We start from the raw sequence: 27,480 nt of genomic DNA, 5'->3' as shown, positions 1-27,480 counted from the left end.
GGGTATTCTGTGTTGTTGTTGGCGGAACTCTCTGCTATACGTCCACCCAATCCGCCATCTTGTTTGTTCTCCAAAAAAATGCTATATTCTTGATGTTCTAGGCATTTCATTTGAGCATGTTAAAGTCTCTGAAAAGTCCTCCTTTAGAAAACCTCCTATGTTCACTAGCATTTCTCAAATTGCTTTTGTTCTATAGTGGTGGTGGTTTTGGTGGTGTACCATGGAGTTGGATACGATTCCTAGAAACCCTGTGTAGGGTTTCCAAGGGTGGAAATCTTTACGGGAGCAGAAAGTCTCATCTTCTGTGGAACAGATGAAAGTTTCAGACTGCTGACCTTGAGATTAGCAGCCCGACTCACAACCAATATGCTACCATAGCTTCTTTGTCTATAGTTGTTGTTATTAGGTGCCATCGAGTTGGTACAGACTCATAGCATCCCAATGCACGACAGAAGAAACACTGCCCAGTACTGGGCCAACCTCACAATTGTTGCCATGCTTGAGCCCATTGATGCTGCCACTTTACCAATCCATCTCAGTATTGGTACTTGGGGTTTTGGGGGTCTACCTCTTTTTCTCTGACCCTCCACCCTACCAAACAAGATATCCTTCTCCAGTGAGAGGTCCCTCCTGACAATATGTCCCAAGTATGAGAGACAAAATTTGGCCATCCTGGCCTCCAAGGAGCACTCTGGCTGTACTTCTTCCAACACAGATCTGTTGGTTCTTTTGGAAACCCATGGTACTTTCAGTATTCTCCTCCAACACCATAACACAAAGGCATCAATTTTTCTACAGTCTTCCTTACTCACTGTCTAGCTTTCGCATGCATATGAGGTTATTGAAAATATCATGGCTTGGGTCAGGTGCACATTAGTTGTCCAGTTTGACAGCTTTGTTCTTCAACACTTTTAAAAAGGTCTTGTGCAGCAGAGTTGCCTACTGTAATACGTCATTTGATTCTTGACTTCTGCTTCCTTGAGTATTGATAGTTGATCCAAGAAGAATGAAGTCCTTGACAACTTCATTCTTTTTTCCATTGATAAGAATGTTGTTTATTGGGCCAGTTTCTGTTTTCTTTACATTGAGATGCAACATACATAGAATACTGTGGTCTTTTATCTTCATCAGTAAGTATTTTAAGTCCTCTTCACTTTCAGCAAGCAAGGTTGTATCATCTGTATATCGCAGGTTGTGTTAATGAGTCTTTTGCCAATCCTGATGCCACGTTTTTCTTCATATAACCCAACTTCTCAGATTATTTGCTCAGCATACATGTTGAATAAGTATGGTGGAAGAATACCTTTCTTTCACCCACCTTAATTTTAAACCATTCAGTGTTCCCATATTCTGTTCGAACAGTTGCCTCTTGGTCTATGTACAGATTCTTCATGACCACAATTAAGTGTTCCAGAATATTCATACTTTGCAATGTTGTCTATAGCTTGTCATGATCCACACAATTGAAAATCCTTTGCGTAGTCAATAAAGCACAGGTAAACATCTTTCTGGTATTCTCAGCTTTCAGCCAAGATCTGTCAGACATCAGCAATGGTATCCCTTGTTCCACATCCTCTTCTGTATCTGACTTGAACCTCTGGAAGTTCTCTGTCAATGTATGGTTGGAGCCGTTTCTCTATTACATTTATTAAAACTTTACTCCGAACATTTAGTCACTGAATACCTTATGAATAACAGCAAAACACTGTCAGATATAATGCCAAATAATGAGCCCCTCAGGTTGGAAGGCACTCCAAATATGACTGTGGAAGAACTGACTCCTCAAAGTAGAGTTGACCATGATGATGTGAATGGAGTAAAGCCAGTGGGAGAAAAGCCTGCGGGACCTTCATTTACTGATGGGACACAATTCAAAATGAAGAGAAAGAGCTGTAACATCCATTAATAATTAGAACATGGAATGTACAAAGTATGACTCTAGGGAAATTGGAACTAACAGGAAAGATGTCAGCTTGAGGACTAAGGTGCACCTTACCCAACCCATGGTGTTTTCAATAACCTCGTATGCATATGAAAGCTGGACAGTGGATAAGGAAGACAGTAGAATTGATGCCTTTGAGTTATGGTGTTTGAGGAGAATATTGAAAATGCCATGGGCTGCAAAAAGAAACAACAGATCCATTTTGGAAGAAGTGCAGCCAAAGTGCTCCTTAGAGGCCAAGATGGCCAAACTTCATTTTTCATACTTTGGACATATTGTCAGGAGGGACCAGTCACTGGAGAAGGATATCATGTTTTGTAAGGTGGAGGGTCAGAGAAAAAGAGGAAGACCCCAACGCGATTGATTGGCCAAGTGGCAGCATCGATGGACTCAAGCATAGCAACAGTAGTGAGGTTGGCCCAGAATCGGGCAGTGTTTCGTTCTGCTGTGCATAAGGTTGCTATGTGTCGGTACCGACTCAATGGCACCTAACAACAACAACAACAAATCAATTCCTGGAACATTGTATTTTGCCAATACATTCAGCAGCATGGTCTTCTTCCTTCAGTACCATTGGTTCTTGATCATAGGCTTCCTGTGAAGTGGTTGAACAGCAACCATTTCTTTTTGGTAGAGTGACTCAGTGTATGCTTTCTGCCATCATTCAGTATTTTGCCCATATTGTTGTTGCGGTGTGCTGTCAACTTGGTTCTGACTCATAGCGACCCTTTTTAGGGTTTCTGAGAGTTGCTGGTGGATTTGAACTGGCAACATTGCAGTTAACAGTCCAGTGCTTATCCTGCAGAGTCCCAGCAGGGTTCATTTTGCCCCTGGAATCCTTTAATATTGCAGGTTGAGGCTTGAGTTTTTCCTTCAGTTCTTTGAGCTTGAAAAACGCTGAGTGTATTCTTTGCTTTTGTTTTCCTAACTTCAGGTCTTTGCACATTTCATTATAATACTTGACTTTGTCTTCTCAAGCTTCCCTTTGAAATTTGTTCATTTCTTTGACTTCCTCGTTTCTTCCATTTGTTTTAGCATTTCTGTGCTGGAAAACAAGTTTCAGAGTCTTTTGACATCCATTTTACTCTTGTCTGCCTTCCTTGTTCTTTTAATGACCTTTTGATTTCTTCCTGTATAACGTCCATGATATTATCCCACAGCTCTTCTGATTTTTGGCCATTAGTGTCTAATGCATCAAATTTGTTCTTGAGATAGTCTCTAAATTCAGATGGGATATTTTCATGATCATATTTTTACTTTTATGGGCTTGTTTTCATTTTCTTCAGCTTCTGCTTGAACTTGCATATGAATAATTGATGGTCTGTTCCAATCTGCCCTGGCCTTGTTTTGGCTGATGATTTTGAACTTTTGTACTGTCTCTTCCCACAGATGTAGTCAATTTGATTTCTGTGTATTCCATCTGGTAAGGTCCAGATATTTATGTTGTTTAAAAAGTATTTTCAATGACTTCAGTCGGTGATCCTGCAGAATTCTATCATGCAATCTCCAGCATTATTTCTATTACCAAGGCCATATTTTGGCCCTTTCTTTGTTTCCAATAGATTTTCCTTGTAGGCGTATGAATATTATCCTGTCAGAGACTATGTTGTACTTTAAGATAAATCTTGAAATGTTCTCTGCCATTTCTTTTGGATTTGCTGTTTCTGGCTTAGTGGTGGTGGTGGTAGTGATTCTGTGCCGTGGAGTTGGTTCCGCCTCTTAGCAACCCTGTACAGGGTTTCCAAGGCTGTAAATCTTTACGGGACCAGAAAGCCTCATCTTTCTCCTGCGGAACAGCGGGTAGTTTCAAACTGCTGACCTTAAGGCTCTCAGCCCAATTCATAACCACTATGCAGTAGACCATATAATTGCCAGGTACAAAATGACCAGTTCGTTTCGGCTCACCAATGCCCAATATATTGATCTTTATGCATTTCATTTCATTTTTGACCACTTCCAATTTTTTTAGACTCATACTTCGTACATTCAGTGTTCTGATTATTAATGGATATTTACACTTGTTTTTGCTCATTTCTGGTTGTTCCGCATCAGCAAACGAAGGTCCTGAAAGCTTTATTCCTTTTGTGTCATCATGGTCCACTCTACTTTGAGAAGACAGCTCTTTCCTAGTTGTCCTTTGAGTGCCTTCCAACCTGAGGGGCTCATCTTCTGGCACGATACCTGATGTTGTTTTTGTTAAGTGCTGCTGAGTCAGTTCTAACTCGTAACGACACTGTATAGGGTTTCCGAGGAACAGCTGGTCTTGAACTGACAACCTTGAGGTTCAAACTGACGTTGCATTCCAGTGCATTAGCCTGATAATATTCTGGTGTTACTCATAATGTTTTCACCTTGCAGTACTATTATCTGACAGTGTTCCACTGCTACTCTTAAGGTATTAAGTGGCTAAACATCCAGAAGTAGTCAGCCTCTCCTTTTTCTTAGTCTTTGTTGGGATGCTCAGCTGAAGCCTGTCCTCCATGGTTAACACTGCTAGTATTAAAGTACCGGTAGCATAGCTTCCAGCATCACAGCATCATGCAGGTCCCCACAGGATGACAAAATGAGATGATGGTGGAAGACTCCTTTAGTAATATTAATTTAAGACTTGCCTGTTAGTTCAGATATTAGCCTGATTCAGCCATTGTTCAGTTCCTGATAACCTTTTCTCCTAATGGTTTTATCAGACTATAATGATAGTGGCCTGGATCCGTTATTTCACTGTGTGTTAAATTGGTGATTTTTTACTTCTTTCTTTCTGTACTTAATTGAAATTCTAGGTAGAACTTTTTGTCTATGGACTGTTTGTTGTTATTAAGTGCCTGGAGATGGTTTCAATTCATAGCCACTCTATATAGGGTTTCCAAGTAGTGGTTGGTGGGTTTGAACCACTGACCTTGCTGTTAGCAGTCCATTTCTTTCCCTACAGTGCCACATACTAGCTGTTTGGATACCTGAAATACAGTTTAAGTCAAAAGTGATGAATGCAGGGCAAATGCTTTAAAAAAAAAAAAAATTATCAGATATGAGCAGAATTTTTTTTTTCACTTTTGGGTTGTATGACTTGTCTATCAAAGAATTCCGTACTGGTGTGCTGTATGTCCCTTTATTTGAATCCCGTAGTTCACCTCTACTTAGAGTTCTGTAAAGTTCACAGAGTTTTAGATACACATATTCATTCTTTTGTCTTTCTGTAGTTGTTAAGTGACATTGAGTTGGTTCCAACTTATAGCAACTCTGTATGGGGTTCCTGAGGAGCCACTGGTAGATTGGAACCACCTACCTTATAATTAGCAATTCAGTGCATATCCTATAGTGCCCCAGAAGACATCCTTTTCTGTAGTTTTTGTGCTTAAATCAAAAAGTCTGAGTGTTTCCTGGAACACTGTATTTGGGTGAAGATACCTACACAGTTGTTCTCTTAATGTTCTCTTATTTTTCAGTATTTGGTTAGATGCATTATTTGATCTTCACTATTTTACATTTTATTGAGGTATAATTTACATAGAGTTAAATATACAGTAAAGTCCTGGTGTAGGATAAGCACTGGACTGTAAGGTCAGTGGTTCAAACTCTCCAGTGGCTCCTTGGAAACCCTATACAGGGTCTCTATGAATTGGAATCAACGCGACAGCACTTAATAACAACAAATGTACAATGTGGAGTAAAATATGTTCTATCAGTTTTTTTTTTCTATGCACATTATCTTTTGTATCCTATTTAAGAAAATTTTGTATATCCCAGTCATAAAAATTGTTCCTATTTTTTTCTTTTAGAAACAATTACTTTTATCTTTCACATTTAGATGTATGATCCAGTAATTGATTTATTTTTATGTGTTTTAAGGTATAATTTTATCTATGAATATTTAATTGAAAATGCATTAGAAATACTGAAAACTTCTGCCCAAAAACATGAAGCCCACATATTCTAGCACTTCCCAAATTTTAAATTGATACTTTCATCCAGTTGAAATTATACTTTACAAGAGGGCTTCAGAAGATTCATGGGAAAAGTGAAATGAAAAGATAATGGAATTTTTTGAAGCCCTCTCCTATAATTAGTTAACTTAACCATTTGAAGGTATAATTACTGAACAGTACCCATTAGAGTCTTTCAAGATTTTGTGCAGCTAAAACCTTTTTATTACTACGGGGATGATCTTTTTAGAACTAATGGGAAAAGTTAATATAGTTATTGTATTATTCTCATTTGAAGTTACGTTTGGGGATTTAGAAATCATAATACCAAGTTTTATTATATGTTTTAGGGTTTGTTCTTCAAGGTATAATTTTAAAAGAACCTTATAGTTTTAAGAAAGTAATTTTCTCTGGGATCATCCTATATAGCTAATTATTCTGAGGCAGAGTAGTAGCATGTATTTTATCCTAAATTCATATAAGTGAATCTTTATTTGGTAAGCAAAGCAAAAGTAAAAGTAGCAATACCTCCTTAGATCAATTTCTCCAAGTTTACATCTTTGTACCACAAATAAATGGGTTATCTATAGCCTATTTGATACAATAGCAGAGAAAGAAAAAAAATTGTGTGCATATTTCTCAAATTTGACAGTTAATTATGACTTCCTGAAAAAGCCTTTATGTTCTTAATGATTATTATGTACATGCTTAAAACATAAAAGCATTGACTGCTTTGAACCATCATGGGCTCCTTAAAAATCAAGCATATAAAAAATTAATTAATGAATTAAAAAAAAGCATATCAAACCTCTGACAAAGTTTTTAATGAATTAGGAGAACACAGCATAAAATAACTAGTAAAAGCTTTGAATTTGGACTCTGGTCTCAACTATACCACTAACAAAGGATGTGACTTGGGCTGTAGTTTTCTCATAAAATGAGGTTGGATTAGATTTAAGAGTGATTATATCAAGCAGATAATATAAATAGAAGTAATTGCAACTAGGAAAAGTGTTAATAGTAGCATTCTGATCTAGAAATTGAAGCAGAATGTAGTTAGAATCATCAGGAAAGGACTCTTTGAAGAGGTACCTTTTAAGCTCAGACTTAAAAGATTCGTAGAATTTGGAAAAGGAGCGTTGTGCAACTTGGAGGGATGAGTTAGAACAAAAGCACAGAAATAAAGAAGTATAAAAATGGGCACCCTTAATGATGTATCAGTTTGTTGTAAGATTTCAGTTTGTATTCTGTCAGTCCCTAGAACTTTTTTTTCATCCTTCAGTGAAGCTTGGCTTTCTAAGTACCATTGGTTCTTAATCATATGTTACCTCTTGAAATGGTTGATCATCCACCATCTCTTTTTGGTAGAGTGATTCTGTGTATACTTTCTATCTTCCTTTGATGATTTCGGCATCATTCAATATTTTGCCCATAGAATCCTTCAGTATTTCAAGGATTGAATTTTTTCTTGAGTTCTTTCAACTTGAGAGATGCTGAGTGTATTCTTTCCTTTTGGTTTTCTAACTCAAGGCCTTTTCGCCTTTCATTATAATACTTGGCTTTAGATGCCCTTTGAAGTTTTCTGTTCAGCTCTTTACCTCCTTATTCTTCCCATTCACTTAAGCATCTCTACACTAGGAGCAAATTTCAGCGTTTCTTCTGATAATCCATTTTGGTGTTTTCTTTTCTTTCCTGTCTTTGTAATGACCTTTTACTTCCTATATGATGCTCCTGATGTTATCCACAGTATTTCCAACTTTTGCTCATTAGTGTCTAATGCATCAAATCTATTCTGAAGATAGTCTCTAAATTTAGGTGGGAAATAATCAAGATCAAATTTGGGCTCTCATGGACTTCTTTTAATTTTCTCCAGCTTCAACCTTAACTTGCATATGAGCAAGTCAAGCTAGTCTGCCGCTAGCTTTGTTTTGGCTGGTGATACTAACTTTTTGCACCGTCTGTTCTTTAAGATGTTGTCATTTGATTCCTGTGTATTCCATCTGATGAGGTCCATGTGTATTGTTGCCTTTTATGTTGTTTTAAAAAGGCATTTGCAATGAAATAATCATTGGTCTTAATAAAGTTCTAGCATGTGATTTCCAGCATCATTTCTATCACCAAGGCCATATTTTCCAACTACTGATCCTTCCTGTTTGTTTCCAGCCTTTGCATTTCAATCACCAGTAATTATCAATACATCTTGATTCCATGTTTGATCAATTTTAGACTGAAGAAGTTGGTAGAATTCATCAATTTCATCATCATTGGCTTTAGTGATTGGTGTGTAAATTTGGTTAATAGTGATATTAGCTGGTTGTCTTCGTTGTTGTTGTTGTTTTCGTTTGGAAGCTCTGCCAAAACCTGTCTACCATGGTTGACCCTGCTAGTATTTAAAATACTTGTGTCTTAGCGTCTAGCATCACAGCATCACACAAGCCACCACAGTATGACAAGCTGACAGATGAGTCTTTTCTAAACACAATAGGGACCTTCTTAAAATTTTTAGCAGTTGGATGTTAGAAGAAAAACAATGAGCACCAAAGCATCCTCTCACAACCTTCTGTACTTCGTATCTTGGTTTACTCATTCATTGCAAAGGCCGCACAGAACTCAAAGACAGTCATCCTCAGTTACGGGGTTTATTAGGGAAGTTGATAGGTTACTTTGCAGGGTCAGTAATGCTCTGGGCCTGATTATTCCAGTCAGTATAGCCTCTCCTCATCCATGCCCATAGCCAGGCCTTTCTCTGCCTGGCCAGTATTAAAAAGCTCTTTTAGGGCCGGAGTCCTGGTGTGGCACTGTGGGCTAATGCATCAGACTGCAGAGTCGTTTGAACTGCAAAATTGGTGGTTCAAGCTCACCTGCTGCGTCTTGGAAACCCTATACAGGGTTGATGTGGGTCGGAATCGACTCGATGGCACTTAACAACAATAATAAATGCCCAAGGAGTCCTAGTGTGGTGCTGTGGGTTGTTGCACTAGACTGCAAAGTCGGTTTGAACTGCAAGGTTGACAGTTCAAGCTCACCAACTGCTCCTCGGAAACCCTACATATAGGGTCGCAATGGATCTGAACCGATTCTATAGCACTTAACAACAAATAAATACCCACAGAACACATCATTCCACCATAAGCTTCAGCCTGAAGGCACTCAGTTCTAACTCTATGGGTGAGCAAACCTAGTTTCCCCTAAAAAACATTTCAGGCAAGTTCCTGCTGGAAGACATTCATTTCATGGGTTGGGAAACCAACTACTCTGTCTCATGCTATTGCTCTTAAGTTCTGTTGCTATTGCTCCTCTGCTCTTCCTTTGGTGTCATTGCTTTCTGTCCCTGGATCACCAAAGTTCAGTGTATAAGGGATCTTTGAATCAAAAAGAAGCACTCCACTCCTGCCTCTTCTCCTTTGATGATAGTGAGATCCCATTCCTGCCTCTGAGATGGCTTATTTTATACCAGTATAGAGTTCCAAATTTTCACAATCATGTTAACACTCTTACCTAAATCATATAATCCTATCAGAATTTTACCCACCTTCTCTTACCCAGATCCCTTAGAAAAAAAAAGCTTGCTGCTAGTTACAAAGACTATGACTAGGAATACATGAAGTAGTTCAGTACACTGCTGGTGTTATAATAGAAGCCATGTTTAAGGGGGCTGACATAGTGACACTGTACTGGACTATAGTTTAGTTAGGAATACTTTAATAGGATTTTGTGATTGAACAAGCATTAGCTTAAACAAGCAGGTTTATATTTCTCACAGAATTCATATGTAGACTATTGATGGTGCTAAAGGTAGCTTCATTAAGATTCTTTTGGCTTCATCCCATGCTTATCACCTCCTGATAAGATAGGGTACCACAGCTCCAGTCAACTCATCAGCATTTAAAGCAAGAAAAAGAGGTGAATGGCACCAACTTCATCTTAACTTCTTTCAGATAAATGAGAAGTTTTCCCAGAAATCCCCACAGATGACTTCTGCTTGTCTTAATGACAAGAACTCTCCCATGGGTTACCTTCAACTATATGATAAGAAAAGCATGTGCCTTTGCCTGAGACTGGACATGCTTCTGTGAATAAAGTTGAGGATCTCTTACCGGGAAGACAGCAAGAATGCATATTAGAGAGACAACTTAATGTGTTTGTTATAGACAGATTGGATAATAAAGGGGCTAATTAGAGGGGAGAGGAAGGAGGAAGAAAGGCAGAAAAGAACTCACTACGGTAGTTTAGCTGAGATAATTGATAATGTAGATGGGAATTAATGAAGCAGTGGGTGTTACCCTGGAGAAGTCAGTTGATTGCAGTATTGCAGAAGCAGAGTCATTTGCTATAGATTGACTATTTCCAGCAAGCAACTGGAAACCTAGAGATCAGAATTTGCTATGTTAACACTATCATATATCCTCTACTTTACGGAGTGATCCCCTGAGACCGGAATCTGTTTCTCTCTTATTTTCATATTTCCCTTGGAGTGATCTATAGTGTTTCACACATAAGAAAAGGAATAAGTTTGGGGATGTAAGTATTTGCCTATGTTGATGTTTAGATATGTTGATGTTTTGGTGCTAGATCCAGATACAAATGTTTAGTCATTAGTTAATAATATTAGACTAGAACTTAAAGAGAGGGGTTAGGCCTGGAGATAGTAACTTTACTACCACAGTTTATTTCCGTAGTTATATGATACAGTCCTTTAAAGACTGTAGATTATTTGCTCATTTAATATTTTTTAATGAATGCAGTTTATTCACTATAAATGAGAGTGGGCCTCAAAAAGTTTGTGAAAAATTTTATTACGTAGCTTGTCATTACATTTTTTCAAAAACTTTTTAAAGCCACTTCAGACTTTTAGCCCATTGAGCAAGAAGGTTTAGCCTGATAGGATTCCTAATGTTTCTTCTATAGTGAAAAATCTGTGTTGAATGTATTGACTACTCTCTATATAAGAGGATGGAAGATAAGACTACAAAATGTCAGTAATTTGTTTTTCAGCTCTCAAATACAAAAAATGATGAGCTTAGTGAAAATTAAATCATGGGCTTTACGTTTTAAGTTATCCTTTATTATAAAATATCTCTTAATATTGTATTATAGGCAATACAAGGACCTGTGGAATATGAGTGATGACAAACCCTTTCTATGCACTGCCCCTGGATGTGGCCAGGTAATATATAAATTACTTTGCATACTTTTGTATATTTCATATTTATTAAAGCACTTATGACAGATTATGTTCTCACTAAAAGATTTCCCTCAACCTTTTTGTAAAATGGAGGAACAGAGGAGTTAAGTCTTACAATACAAAGGTGCCTAGACAGAAAGAAGTCCGAGGTTTAAATGTACACTGATTTCACCATTGTTGGTGGAAAATTATTGATGAACTGCCTAATTGGAAGTGAAATATACATTATCTTATATGAAAATAATTTTGTTTACTGACCATATGAAATTAACTGATATATACCTCTGGCAGTATCACTAATGTATTAATGCTTTTAAATCTAACATCTTTAATACAGAGCATGCTTGGAAGCAGTTTCAAAAAATATTTTAGTGTTTTTTTAACTGACCATTATTAATATATTGCTATTATAATTATTCTACTCCTAAAATAACCATAGACAGTAAGGGAGAATTTTTAAAAGTTGGTAAGGTGTAACAAAATGACAAAGTACTAAATTTACAGAGTATAAGTCATAAGTAAGTATTAAGGTGTTTCATTATTTTTTGTTGATATTTTAAATTGAGATATAATTGATATATAGTGAACAGTAGATAATTTATAGCATACAGTGTGGTAACTTTTGACATATACATACATACATATATATATATATATATATATATATGTTGTTGTGAAGTGCCGTTGAGTCGTTTCCGACCCATAGGGACCCTGTATAGGGTTTCCGAGGAGCAGCTGGTGAGCTTGAACCGCCAACCTTGCAGTTCAAGTGGCTTTGTAGTCTGGCAAATTAACGCACAGCACCACACCAAGATTCTCATTCTCTCTCTCTCTCTCTCTCTCTCTCTCTCTCTCTCTCTATATATATATATATATATATATATATATATATATACACACACACACACACACACATACATACATAAAATCATCAAATCATCACCACAATCAAGAAATGGAACATATCCAGAACACCAAAATATCCTCTTTAACCTCCCCTCAGGCAACCACTGATCTGCCTTCTACCACTATACATTTCCTAAAATTAAAATTAACATTTACATAAATGTAAATTTTACTGTTTACATTTCTTAAAATTTTATATAATAGAATTATATTGTTTGAAATTTTGTCTGGCTGCTTCACACTATATAATTAGAGATTTCTCCATGCTGTTTTATGATCAATACTTAACTTCTTTTCATTGCTGAATAGTATTTCATTATTTTACAATTTATTGGTTCACTTGTTTATAAGTGGTCTGCTTCCGTTTTTTTAGTTGTTACCAATAAAGCTGCTGTAAGCTTTTGTGTACAAATCTTTTATGGGTACATACTTTATTATCTCTTTGGTAGATACCTACAAGTGCAATGCCTAGATCATATGATAGATATATACTTAATTTGGGGGAATTTGACTATCTTCCTTCTGGCAAAGAGAGGCAACTTACTATCTTTACAGCCCCTCCCGTAGTAGATGAAAGGTGCTATTGTGCCATTTCCTTGACAGCATTTGGTTTTTTACTTATTTATTTTATTTTCGCCACTTTGATGTGTGTGCATTGGTATCTCATTGTGGTTTTAATTTGCATTTCCTTGATGACAAATGAAACGATTAACGCTGTGTGCTTATTGAACTTTTGTACTTTCTTTTGTGAGTGCCTAAAATCTTTTGCCCATTTAAAAAAATTGGTTGTTTTGTCTTCTAATTATTGAGGTATAAAAGCTCTTTATAAATCCTGAATACCAGGCCTTTGCTAGATACATTTTATAAAAATTTTCTTTTAGCCTGTGGTTTCCTTATTACTTTTCATAATGTATTTGGATGAGTAAATGTTTTTAAAGTTAACAAAGCTCTATGTATTTCTTAGCTCTTTTATTACTTTCTGTGGCTTGTCTAAAAACTTTTGCCTATCTTTAAGACACGAAGATAATTCTACTTTGTTTTCCTCTGTATTCCATCTTGGATTAATTTTTGTGTATATTATGAGGTAAGGGTGAAGCTCTTGGGTTTTTTTTTTTTTTTTTTCAATATGCTTTTTCAGATATCTTACATCATATGTTGAAAAGATTTTTCTTTCCCCATTAAATTGGCTTGGTTTCTTTACCAGACTGAATTCAAATGATTTATACATGTTGGGCTATTGCTATACTGTCTGTTATTTTCCATTCATTGGTCTTTCAACTTTTATGCAAGCACCACACTGACTTGATGACCATATTGTTGTTAAGTGCTGTTGAGTTTGTTCCAACCCGTAGCAACCCTGCATAGAGTTTCCCAGGAGTGACTGGTGAGTTTAAATCGCTGACCTTGTGGTTCAAGCTGACCTTGCAGTCCAGCACACTAACCCGCAGCAGCACAGCAGGACTCCAGAAGTTATTAATACTATACATTTTTTTCTTTTAAAAGAAAATAATTTTGTTTTTTTAACTGAATTTTTATCCCATAATTAGTTTTACAAATGTCCTGACAATGTTTTTCAAATAGCAGGTCATGTCATGACCATTACTGAGTTGTGAATCAATTCAGTGAATATCAGCTAGCATTTGTTAAGGTAAACTAAAAGAGTAACTCTAAGAGAGTAGTGTAAATAATTGGTTTTTGAGATGTGTTTTTATTATATGTATATGCTTTTCTGTGTTTATGGCGTATGTCTTCAGTTACCTGGTGCTGTAACATAAGTGTCACTAGTGGATGCCTTAAAGAACAGAAATTTATATTCTTACAGTTCAGGCTAGAAGTCTGAATTCAAGTCATGGCTCTAGGGGTCGGTCCTTTTTTGTCTGTTTGAGTTTCTACTGTTGCTCTTTGTTGGATGCAGCTGAGTAGATTCTGACTCTCAGCAACCCTATGTGACAGAACTGCCCCTTAGGGTTTCCAAGCAGGACCTCAAAGCAGTTTGAACTAATTTAGTCATGGTTGAAGAAATGAAACCAAAAAATGGATCCAAAGTGAATGATAACCCTGGAATGGGAGAGTGGGAGGAGGCATAGTGAGCCCTTATTGGAGCCTGATGCATGAGATTGTACTATTGGCAGGACTGTGGAGAATGACACGCAAAGACCCCTTTGAACAGGACACCACTGTTCCCAATTCTGCTCAGAATCCAGTGGGCAGGAGATTTAGATGGTATGCAACATGTATGCTATTCATGTTTTATAAGAGGGAGATTAAGTTTCTAGCAGGATTTTAACCTGTTATTTTTACATTTTGGGTTCACCCCAATTTAAAAATCTTAGGTCTATTCTGGTTTCACTTCCTCAGCCATGAATGATCCTGGAAGAACCAGTTAGAAACCCTGTTTTCAAGACTGTTGTTTACAGGAGCAGATTATTAGGTCTTTCTCCCGAGGAGCAATTGGTTGGTTCAAACTGCTGACTTTTCATTTTCTACCCACTACCACTGAGTCAATTCCAAAATATAGCAACCCTGTAGGACAAAGTGGAGTTCTGGTGTGGCACTGTGGGTTAATGCATTGAACTGCAAGGTCAGTTTGAACTGCGAAGTCGGTGGTTCAAGCTCACCAGCCACTCATCGGAAACCCTATGCAGGGTCGCTGTGAGTCAGAACTGACTCGACAGCACTTAACAACATCAACAACATAGGACAAAGTAGAACTGCTGCTCACTTTGGGTTTTTCAGACCGTAATCTTTACAGGAGCAGAGTGACTAGTGAGTTCAAACTGCCAACCATGAATTAGGAACCCAACATTTACTATACTATATTACCAGAATTCCTTTTTCAGTTTCCAGGAGCCTGCAATCCTTGGAGTTCCTGGGCTTGTAGATGCAGCTGTTGTGTGTGTTTAACTTTATATGACATCTGTCCACGTCTTTGCCTCTGTATCTAGTATATCTTCTTTTATAACTCTGAACTATTAAGTGCTTACTCATTGACATACGAAAGAAACCCCTATTTCCAGGTAGTGTTATGTTTGTAGATACATGGGTTAGAATTTCAACACATAATTTGGGGGGACACAATTCAGTTCATAACACAATGTTTTAAATGTTGTTGTTAAGTGCCATGAAGTTGATTCCAACTCATAGCAACCGTCTGAGTATAGGGTTTCCAAAGAGTGACTGGTGAATTTGAACCACTGAGCTTTTACTTAACAGTTCAGTGCTTATCCTAGAGCTCCATCAGGACTCTATGTTTTATATGAGGGGCCTTCAAAAAGTTCATGAAAAATGGGATTAAATCATAATGTAATTTTCTCACAAACTTTTTGAAGACCCCTTGCATACCACTGTATACCATATAAACCTGTGGTTCATTGTGAAAAAAGTATTTGGGAAACACTGTAGAATAATTTCTGGTTTATGTTTTTGTGCAAATCTTCAGTTGTCTTTGAATGGGCTTTTATTTTAAAAGTATTATAATATATTTATGAGCTTAGTTTTTTTTTGTTTGTTTTTTTAATGGAAAGTATCAGACTATAAGAGTAGAGAAAGAAGTATGATAAATCCATGTGTCCCTTATTTAGTTTTAATAATTGTTGTTGTTTTATCAGTCTTATTTTACCTATTGCCTCAGATTCAGACAGAGGAGAGTTTTACAAAGGTTCTAAACATTCAGCTTATATTGAATTTAAAATTTAATGAAGAGGTGTGAGTATTTGCACAGATCAGTAACTTCCATAGACGTTAATTAACACAGAGTCCTTCAACTAGTGAAGGAAGTATACAGTGTACTAGTTGTATCTGTGTAACTGTATGCTCATAGTCTGGTTATGTTTTTGTGCACATCTGTTAGCATTTTACACTGGGCTTGTGCTTTGAATTGCCTAGAAGAAATTATATGAATTCAGTGGACTAGTAATGTCATTATAGTTTTTCTACAAAACTTAACTTTTTAGAATAGTCATTTTAATTTGTCTGATAAAACATTCCAAATAGATTCTACAAAAAATTTCCTTATCATGTAGTAGCTAAGTATTTATTGGGAAAAGTATACATTTCAATATATATAAATTTTCCTTGTGACTTCTTTTTGACAGTGTCTTTTAAGATTCTTGTTAAAAGTAAATATACTTTCTTAGATGGTAGCCAAGGTCAAACTCATCTATATCACATGTCAGTTTCACAGTAATTTTTCCTTCACATTGGAAAGTGTTGCTATCCATGTATATAATAATATCACTGTATGATCAGTAATCCCTTATAACTAGCATTTAGATAAGTTTGATATGTGGGTCCTGCATGAGATTTTGTATGTGTGCCCCTTATGTTGCCTCTTAATAGCTTACATGATGCTGAATATTTTTAGAGTCTTTCTAACTGCTTCTTTTCACTTAGAATTAGGTTTAGTGCCATTTTGCATGTGTTGTACAGTAAAGCCCAATTCATATTTTTGATCAAACTAGTTGAAACAGAATAGTGGTAGGATAAAATTCCTATGTGAAATCTTTTCAAGTTCTTACATATTATTTATGCTGATTTTGGAGTTTTTAAAATCTGGGGCTGCTACTAAAACATTCATTCACAAATGTTTAATGATTGTCTTCAATGGAGAAACCACATTGCTAGTCCTTGTTTGTATTTGTTAAGTGCCTTCAGGTTGGTTCCAATTCATTGTGACCCTGTATAGAGTTTCTGAGGAGCAGCTGGTGAGCTTGAACCGCTTCCCTTTTGGTTCAAGCTGACCTTGCTTGCAGTCCAGCATATTAACCTGCAGCACCACACATGTTTAATGAATCTTGCTCTAAGATAATTTAAGTGTAGCTGTAAGTCATTTAAAACTGATACTACAAAATAAAAAGCAATGAAATATGTCTGTAAACGAGACAGATATGTTCATTCTACAATAGGTTTGTTATTCCGTAGTCTGTCAGAGAACCATTGCTACTGATTCTCCAGAATTTGGGAGAAATTGTTGTAATGATAAATCAAAAGGAAGATAACACTTGAGTGGGGAAAAACTGGATTGTAGCCCTAGGGCCTGTAACTTGTGCTCAGTAAATGTTTCAAGAGTGAAGAAATAAATAAGGGACTGAGGTACTGCCGCATCTTAACTTTCTCCTTTAATTTGGAGTACAAGCTGGTTTTGAAGAGGGTTCATATAGTGATAGGCAATTGTTATGTGCAGTATTCTAAAGACTTAGTGCTATGCTATACTTACTATGATAAAGCAAAATATGTTGTTGTTGTTAAGTGCCATCGAGTCGGTTCCGACCCATAGCGACCCAGTACAGGGTTTCCGAGGGTGTAAATCTTTACGGGAGTAGAAAGCCTCATCTTTCTCCCGCGGAGCGGCTGGTAGTTTCGAACCGCTGACCTTAAGGTTCGCAGCCCGATTCGTAACCACTACGCTACCAGAGCTCCTTATATAGCCAAGTTAAATTAAAATTCACCTACGTGAACAGTCTGTAACTTTTTCTTTCTTCCCTTAGGCTGTTCTTTAAGATGCAATTATTTTGTTGTAAGGAGCTCATTCTTTCAGCTAGCATTTATTGAATAGTTGTTGTTATTGTTATTGTTAAGTGCTGTCAAATTGGCTCCGATTCATAGTGACCTTGTATGGAGTTTCCTAGGAGCAGCTGGTGAATTTGAACTTCTGACCTTGCAGTTCAAATCAGCCTTGTGGTCCACTCCTTTATCTTACAGCACCACACTAATTATTATTTCCTAAAAGTATGAAAGGGGAGTGCAACAGCTCCATACAATAAGCACTGGATTGCAAACCACAAGGTCCACTGTTCAAGCTTGCCAGCTGCTCCATAGGAGAAATAAAGTATCGGAAACCCTATACAGCGTCACTGTGAGTCGGAATTGACTCAGTGACACTTCACAACAACAAAAGTATGAAAATCCGTATCATTGTGATAGGTGCTAAAATCAAGGTGCTGTGCAGAGCTTAATAGGCCACAAATGAGAGTGTTTTACTTCCACAGGTTATAGAGGGCTGGTGGGTTGGGTTAAGGATGACTTTTTCAGTTGTCTTCGAGTCGATCCACAGTTTGGCAACTTTATGTGTGTCATTTTCAGTGGTGGATTTTTCTGAAGTACATTACCAAGCACTTCTTCCAAGACACTTCTAAATAGCTTCAAACCTCAAACCTTACAGTTAGCAACTGAGTGCTTATACCACTCAGGAACTCAAGGGAAGACATAGGTATTCAATGTCATCCATTAAAAAAAAAAAAATTAGGTTGAAAAACCATACTGAAAAATTTACATTGTTTAAAAATTACACTATATGTTTGGCTAGAGAGGGACCACAAGAAAGGGGAATCCATTGTATTGTTTAGGGGAACCAATTTCAAATATATATGTAGTTCTAACATCCCTACTTATAAATAGCTAGAGAGTGAGTTTAGACCTCCTAAGTTAGCATTTAAAAATCATTGCTGTAGAAGAGCAAAAAATGTAAATGTGCTCCCTAGTTTCAGTTGTAAAATATTCTTTCACAAGTATTGGTATTCAGATATCCTCAGGAGATACTTAAGCAATACATTTCTCACATTGCAGTCTTTTAAGTGTTGCCTTTGACATGCAGTACCTAGCCAAGTTAACTCTAGAAAACAGTGATGGAGAGCTTTATTTTGCTTCATTTTTGTATGATGTATGAATACTGTGGTAAAACTAAGTGATTAAAATCACTGGATATTTTAAGATAAAATTTAATTAAGATTAAATTTAATTTTAGTTTAAAATGAACTGCTTTATTATTGTATTGCTATATCACTGGATATTATTATTACTTTAATATGATAGCATAAAAAACACAATTTATTTCTTAATTTATCCAGGAATTATATCTTATAATTCTCATTTAAAAAGTGGTAAGTAGCTTTTGAAGTTCTAGGTCAATACAGTACCATATTTGTATATATTTCTAATGTGCTATGACAGAAAATTCTCTATTTTTAGCATCTAAATGAAGTTCATGTAAAGTTTGTTTGCCTAAGGGTATTTTTCCCCAAATGATCTCAATGAGTTATATGAACTATTTAGTATTACTTAAATAATGGGTTTCTGTATGGTTATTTGAAATCTAGTATATCTATACTAACAATAATAGATTCTTTTATAGTTAACAAGCTGCTATTTCACTGTTAATGGTGGTTTTACATGTTGTGGAAATGAATTTCCTTATCATTTTACTTAATTTGATCAAATTGAAAATCTTAACTATATTTTAAAACTTTTTGCCACAGCGTTTTACCAACGAGGATCATTTGGCTGTCCATAAACATAAACATGAGATGACACTGAAATTTGGTCCAGCACGTAATGACAGTGTCATTGTGGCTGGTTAGTATATGCTTTTATTAATAGCTTATGTACATATTTCACCTGGATTGTGCACAAATATTTGTGTATTCTCTGTAAATAATATAGTCTGGTGATATTCCAGTGACTTCATTTGCAGTAAATGTTGGCAACATGTATTTTACCCATTACATTTCCATTTTTCCTAATGATCAACCATTCATTTCACTTATTTTGTGTAGTTTTCAAGTATAGATTTCAATGTCAGTTTTTGGGAACATTCATACCATCTCCAAAGTTTACATTTAACTAATAATTGAACAGATGGAATATTTTGTCCATGTTTCTTTTCCCTGTCTTGAGCCTGGTTTACAATGCTGTGTGAAGATACAAAATGATCAAGCTCCTCCTATTGGGGATAGAGCACTTAGCACTTGTGTTCTTTAGAATTTTGTTAATATGTCTTTTCAGATGAACACTTATGTTAATAAACTCCTCTCAGTAAAAGGGACCTATATTAATCATTGCTTTTTTGTATGTTGAGCCTTTGAACATATACTGTTAACCTAAGCAGATCATTTCTCTTTCACAATATGTGAAATTTCATGCATTGGTTTATTGTCCTTCCATGCTGTATTAGCTGCCCTTTTTGGTTTCTAAAAAATATATTCACACACATCTATGTTTATTTTCACTGCATTTATATATATTTTTTATAAATTAATAAGATAAAAATGAACCTTTTAATGGCAAAACCACAGATTCACAAATCATAAATGTCAAATTGAATATTAAATTCTTCTTTTCTCTTTGAAAGCTTATTGCTGTTAAGTGCTGTTGAGTTGGTTCCGACTCAGGGAGCCTGTAGAGAGTTTCCGAGGAGCATCTGGTGGGTTTGACCCTCTGGACTTGTGTTTAACAGCCCAGTGCTTATCCTCTTAGGTTTTACTATTATGCCTGAATACTGTTAATACTTTTAAATTATTACCCAAGGTAGAGATCAATTGTCATATGCAATAATTTAGAGAGATTGTTGCTATTGTTATGTGCTGTCCAGTTGGTTCCAACCCATAGCAACCCTGTGTAGGGTTTCAGAGGAGCAGCTGGTTACTTTGAACATTCAACCTTGCAATTCAAACCAACGTTGCAATCCAGCGCATTAACCCACAGTGCCACACGAAAGATGATAAGGCAATTATTAGATAGTTCTTCTTACACTTTCAATATCAAATTTTTTGTCATAAAAAATAAGATAATATAGTTAATCATTTATCATAAACAATTTATATAGAAACAATATAGGAGAACTTTAAACATGTCTTCAAGTTATGTAAGTAAGAGGAAACTAGAGAAGAGCAGGATATATGCATTTCTTTAAAATATTGCACGTAAGATAAGTTTAGAGCTACAATCCCCTCCTGCCAAAATTGATAAATACATAAACTAGGGAGCAGACAAATAAGTAAAACAGTAGCCTGGAAACTGTGCTCTCCTAGGCATGGAGGGCTTTGTTTCTCGGAAACTTCCTACCTTAGAGGCTTTTCTTCCTCTCTGTATTTGTTAACTCAAGAAGTGTTTTCAGATTGGTTTCTAAAAACTGCTTTCCTATCATATTACATTTAATACTATTAAAAAAAAAAAAAATCCAAAGACTGCACCTGACCATAAGTTTTATAATATATATTGAGGTAAGTAGTGTAGTGTTACTATATAAGTAGAATGCATGATGTGTGTGATACATATTTTATGATAAATAGCTATAAGCAGTTTGCATGTTAAATGTGTTTATATTGACTCTTCTCTTCTCAAGCCCGTTGGGTCCAGTAATCATTGATAAAAATAACTGCCATATTTTTTCAGTTTTGCCAACTGTGCCCTCTCCCCAAGATCTTTTCATTACATTATTTGTGTAGAAATATGGTATGTTTTTAAATTTTTATTTTAAATACTTTCCATCCTTTTATCACAAGTTAAGAACCTTCTAGTGAACTTTGCTACAGTGGTCAATTCTGACTCATAGGAACTCTGTAGAACAGAATAGAACTACCCCGTAAGATGTAAAGGAATGTAAATCTTTATAGAAGCAAGCTGCCATATCTTCCTCTTGAGGAGCAGCTAGTGGGTTTGAACCACTGACCTTTTGGATCTCAGTTGAGTGCTTAACCATTGTGCCACCAGGACCTCTGGGCATGAACAGAAGAGTCAAATTATATTCAGTTCACTAATTCAGTCATGATGGACTTAAGCTGATGCATATATACTAGGCCCTTACTGTAATACAGTTTTGGAGATTTTGGGGGGTAAAGGGGAGGTATTATAGGCTAGCAAGTAAAATGATGACATAGTAGAATCCCTTCAGTAATCCTGATAATGTTAATAATGCCTGAATCAGCATTATATCTAATATGTGTGTGACAAGTGGGTCATTTTAGTCTTAAAAGTATTTATATATAGCAAACCTATCCGTAGTGTATGTGTGGAAAGGGAAGAGATAAAATAGTAAATAATGCCTACTGGCCAGACACAGTAATTCATAAATATGCAAGTTTCAATCTCAAACAAAAGACTTTGTGAGCATTTTATCTTAAACCAGGATTCAACTAGAGTACTTTTATTTAGCTTAATCTTAACCCCTGCTATGACCTGTAAAAGTGATGTCCCAAATTATATTTTTAAAGTGACTAGAATTTGAATGTACTACTAACTTTGATCAGTGTGAATAAACAGCCATAAGTCAATGAGACTTAAAAGGAAAAAAGTTAATAAATTTGCTGTTTTTCATTCAACATAGGCATAGTTGGAAATTTGCCTAGAGCTAATGCATGTGCACCGTACACACAGCACTCGTATTAATGTGCATAACATGATTGGGTATTCCAGTGTAGTTAATCTGTTTAAGTTGTAAAAAAGTAGAGTTGATTATTCCTTTGCTGTCTAAAAATTAAGCTTAGAACATTCTGTGGTTATGTGACTCTGATGTACTCCCTTGTACCAACTTTATAAAATACATTAAAATTCAAAACTAACTTCAATGATAGTAGTAAAGTTTTGTTTATTGTAAGAGCTCTTTTTTAAACTTTCCTTTTCTTCCTTGTAGTATTTTGATCTACCTACTAAATATTGTTTTACATAATCTTACACTCTCATAATAGATTATGAACAGCTACTGGAAGGGCCAGTTTAAGGAGAACATACATGCTCTTGTCCTAGTTTTCTTCAAAATGGCATGTATTTTCAACAATCATAGTTTTTAATAGTGTGAATTTAAAAAGATTCTTATCACGGTGCAAATGATAATAGTCAGTCTGAAGTAGAGGATGTATGTACCCGCTACTCAGAAAGAGTGGATTAAGGAGCAAGGGGAACTTCTTTCATACTCTGTGGTTCATAAAGTTGGAGAATTTATCTTAAACTGCAACAAAAACTTAACAAAATTTTGTTTGCTTTAAAGGAAGAGGTCTTTCCAAAGAGAAAATTAACAACACTGAGCCACTCCTGCTAATTTGTTAATTTACTAGCTATATTTTAGAGTTCTATATGATATTTAAACCTATGTGATTACTTGGGATTTATTTCAGATCAGACCCCAACACCAACAAGATTCTTGAAAAACTGTGAAGAAGTGGGTTTGTTTAATGAGTTGGCAAGTCCATTTGAGAATGAATTCAAGAAAGCATCAGAAGATGACATTAAAAAAGTAGGTTGCTAACAGGAAAAGAGAGCATTTCTTAGAGAATAGTAATGATTGTTTGTAACCTTTTTGCTTTCATATTATAGCTCTACTGATCAATTATTTCTAAACTTCTAACATTTTCTAAATATTTGCATTTTAGATGCCTCTAGATTTATCCCCACTTGCCACACCCATCATAAGAAACAAAATTGAGGAGCCTTCTGTTGTTGAAACAACTCACCAGGATAGTCCTTTACCTCACCCTGAGTCCACTACCAGTGATGAAAAGGTTAGAAAGTTGTATTTATGGGTAAATACAAACTAAGGGAGAAAAGTTGGTTTCCCAAGTAAAGTTTAATATTTAAACCTACATTGAATATTAGTTTAATAAATTGTATACAATTCAGTGCCATCTTGTAATAGTTATATATGTAAAAGTTAGCCTGTGAATATTTATGGAAAGTTCAGGGAAAGAAGACTACCTTTGCAGTTAGCTTTTTTATTACACACAGAAAAATTACAGGGGAGAATGGCAGTCATGTGAGATAAAACTGGTATTTTAAAGGATATCCCTATGGGCAGCAGTTATATTCTTCATTCTATAGAGTCATTATAAGTTGGCATTGACTTGACAGCACCAGATTTGGTTTGGTTTGATTATATAAAACGTAGACTAATTCTCTCAGTTTTATTTTTTTGCTACTTGTAAACAACAAAAGATTAATTAAACTAAAAATTGAACAAAACTTCACAGGTTTTTAAAAGATTAAAGAAATAATGATTTATTCTTAGCAATGGATCTTTGTTACCAGCAAAGCTACTAAGAAAATGAAGTTACTGAGTTCAAGCATTTTGTAGATAGTTTAGGGCCATTCCTGGGTTCTTGATATCTTGATTTCCTTGTCTGCCTGGATTATAGTTTTGTAATGAATAACCATTCATTATGCATATTAAAACTTTGTAGCCTTCCTAATCTAAAAGTGACTGGGAGAAAGAGTAGACAGGTAAGAACAGAAGAAAACTACATCTTGGAATACATTCCTCTGCCAGCTGCTAACAGAAGCTTTTAATATAAAGCTGTATTATTTGAATATATATTTGGTAAATAGAATTACCATATTAAACAGAAATGTTTATAAAATATAAAATTATTAGTAGAAGTAGATTCTTTTCATTTTCTGAGTTGTCCAAATTTTGATGATTGTGCTATGTAAGAAATGTGTTTTTTCATGTTTATTTGTAAAAAAATAAAAAGCTAATGCTACAAAAGATGGCGTGTGGTATAGCTGAACATAGAAACTTGGCAGACACCTGGTAACATTTGTAATTAATATATTTTAAAATAGAAGGGCATATTTGCCTTTTTCAATGAAAAAAATCTGTTTTTTAATTTTAAAAATGCAAGAGTACTTCATAGAATGAACACATTTATTTGGGAATACACGTGAGACACAAGAGAAAGTATGGTAGTCTTTATTTTGGAATGATTTTATTTTAAAACTATAACCTTATTAATGAATTTGGAGCTCAAAGTAAGACTGAAAAGTAATTTTTTATTTAGAATAAATGTTTTGCATTAGATACTCAGCATTAATAACATGTTGCTGTGTCATTAGAACTCTCTAAAGTCATAATTTTAATAAATGTATATTAATTTATTTAATTCTGATATTCTTGTTGGACATAAAGATTGTTTCCATGTTATCACAGTTATTAGAATTGCTGTTATATTTTTGTTACAAATATCTTTTTACCTAGAAAGCATTCCAGCCCCTTCACCTGTTTTTCATTGCTATTTTCACCTCTTGTAATTCCTCCTTTATTTCTTTATTCCTATTTTCCTTTGGACAGATCATAGTCATGCCAAGTAGTAAATATATATATATTCTGGGCCTCCTTTTCTTCTCTTTTTCTATTATCTTCTTAGGTGAGCTGATCCAGACCCATAACTTTAAATACAATCTGAATAAAGCCCAAGGATCGCGGTTTGATCCTGTCAGCCACTCTACCGAAGAAAGATGAGGCTTCTGTTCCCTTGTTGTTCCCTCAAAGATTTAAAGCTTGGGAAAACCTATACAGAGTCTCCATATCTGTTATTGGTGCCTTGAATGTTGCTATGATACTGAACAGGTTTCAGTAGAGCTTCTAGACTAAGATGGGCTAGGAAGAAAGGTCTGGAGATGTATTTCCAAAAATCTACCAGTGAGAACTCTATGGATCACGACAGTTCATTCTGCAACCTCTCATGGAAATGGCACAGAACCAGGCAGCTTTTTGTTCCTCTGTGCAAGGGATCACAATGAATTGGGTCTATGCACTGACAGCTAACAACAACATGTTGATAATTCTCAAATTTGGATCAGCCCAGATCTCTCTCCAGTTGCTGTATTCATATTGAATTTCATTTTTGACATTGTTTCTACGTCTACCAAACATTTAGAATTTAGGATGCCTAAATCAGAGTCCTGATTCTTTCTTTACTGTCAGCTAATTTTCCTTCATTTATCTAGTTGTTCATTAATTCCTTCTTTCCTTTTACTTTGAAACTAGAATCTATCCTAATATATCATCTTCTGTCTGTCTTCAGTTTAGTGCAAACTATCATCATGCTGTTCCGCGGGAGAAAGATGAGGCTTTCTGCTCCCGTAAAGATTTACAGCCTCGTTACAGGGTCACTATGACTCGGAACCGACTCCACAGCACATAACAACAGCAACAACAAAATCATCATTTTTAATTTGGACCATTAACAATTAGAGTACTGGTATGACACTGTGTAGGTTAGCCACTAGACTGCTAACTGCAAGATCGGCAGTTCAAGCCAACCAGCTGCTACTTGAAAACTCCATACACTGTCAGTATGAATTGGAAGCAGCAGCAACAAACATTAACAATTACTATCTCACTGAATTTCTTGCTTCCATCTCCAGACTGTTTTCTATAAGTTGTTTTTCTTGTCATTTTTAATACATTAACTCATATCATTCTTCTTTATAGTCCTTTGTTTGCCTTTGTATAGTTTATGATATTTCAAACTCCTAACTGTAACCTCTCTTTGTTATCTGACTTCATTTATCCAGCCTCATCTCATGCTACTTTCTCATGTGTTCATCAAATATTCCAAGGTTTTCCTTCCTCAAAGGTTTTCACTTGGTGCTGCTTCCTTTTCCTTAGAATGTGCTCCTCCTTAGCCTTTCAGTATTAGCACAAATACCTCTTTTGCAAAGACACTTACCTCATCTCACTGTGCAACTAACTCCATCTCACTCCCAGTCTTTCACTGTATCGATTGTTATTGTTAAGTGCCATCAAATTGGTTCCGACTCATAGCAACCCTGTATAGGGTTTCTGAGGAGCAGCTGGTGAGTTTGAACCCCAACCTGGTGGTTTAAACCAACCTTGCAGTTGAGTGTTTATCCTATAGTGTCACACCAGGACTCCACAATAAACAAACAAGAAAATTTCAGATTATGGTAAGTGTTATGAAGTAATAAGTGTGGTGTAATCACTTATTATGTGATTGCACCATTTATAACTTCATAGCACTTATTATAATCAGAAAATTTTTTGATTTATTGTTGTCTCTTTTTGTTAGTCCTTAAGTTTATTTAAGAAATTCTCACAGTTGTTGCATAAATGATGTTCCAGTATTACGACTTCTTTTTTACTGTGTAGCTTAATAAAGACTTTAATAATCATGGCAGCAGGCCAGTAAAGGCCAATTCAAAGAACACAATAAACTCCATTTAATACTAACTAGTTAAGGAGTCATGCTGTGACACTTTAGGATAAGCACTGGACTGCAAGGTTCAAACTCACCAGCCTCTCCTTAGAAACCCTACACAAGGCCACTATGAGTCAGAACCATCTCAACAGCACTTAACCGCAACAATAGTTAAGGAGTAGTGGGTAAAGCCCTTAAAAGTTTTGCTTCTTAATTTATAAACTAGGGAAAAGACCACTTCTGAAGTTCTGGCAGACTTACTAATTGTGTTCCTTTAATTAAGAAAGAGCTCACTTTAATAATAACTGCTTTTGTATATTAGAAATTGTCAGAAATGAAATGGGATACATAAGCATCGATATCTTAGGCATTAGTTAGCTGAAATGGACTGGTATTGACCATTTTGCATCTGACAACCACATAGTTTACTGTGCCGGGAATGACAAATGGAAGAAGAATGGTGTTGCATTCATTGTCAAAAAGAACATATCCACATCAGTCATGAGGTACAACGCTGTCTGTGATAGGCTAATATCCATGCACCTACAGGGAAGACCAGTTAATACAACTGTTACTCAGATTTACACACCAACCACTAAAGCCAGTGAGGATGAAATAGAAGAATTCTACCAACTTCTTCAATCTGAAAGTTGATCAAACATTCAGTCAAGATGTATTGATCATTACTGGTGATTGGAATGCAAAGGTTAGGAGCAAAGAGGAAGGATCAGTGATTGGAAAATACAGCCTTACTGATAGAAATGATTCTGGAGATCACATGATAGATTCTGCAAAATCAATGATTTGTTCATTTCAAATACC

The 27,480-nt window shown here is 35.7% G+C and overlaps 1 protein-coding gene across 2 annotated transcripts in view; it reads left to right on the top strand.

Annotated features, from left to right (window-relative positions):
• Positions 1-27,480, top strand: part of ATF2 (activating transcription factor 2) — a 116,186-nt gene that overhangs the window by 18,788 nt on the left and 69,918 nt on the right. The window contains exons 1-5 of one of the 2 annotated variants that reach the window (XM_006866661.1): positions 10,964-11,029; positions 19,207-19,233; position 20,349; positions 22,840-22,958; positions 23,095-23,223. In XM_006866661.1, the coding sequence (XP_006866723.1) occupies positions 10,982-11,029; positions 19,207-19,233; position 20,349; positions 22,840-22,958; positions 23,095-23,223 (324 nt within the window). In that variant the 5' untranslated portion in view covers positions 10,964-10,981. Of the gene's footprint in view, positions 1-10,959; positions 11,030-19,206; positions 19,304-20,348; positions 20,350-22,839; positions 22,959-23,094; positions 23,224-27,480 lie in introns of those variants that run through there. The other variant, XM_006866660.1, reaches the window with a different exon arrangement.

Source organism: Chrysochloris asiatica, unplaced genomic scaffold (genome assembly GCF_000296735.1).
Source record: "Chrysochloris asiatica unplaced genomic scaffold, ChrAsi1.0 scaffold00094, whole genome shotgun sequence".
Lineage (NCBI taxonomy): Eukaryota > Metazoa > Chordata > Mammalia > Afrosoricida > Chrysochloridae > Chrysochloris > Chrysochloris asiatica.
This window is presented reverse-complemented; position numbering and strand designations above follow the sequence as displayed.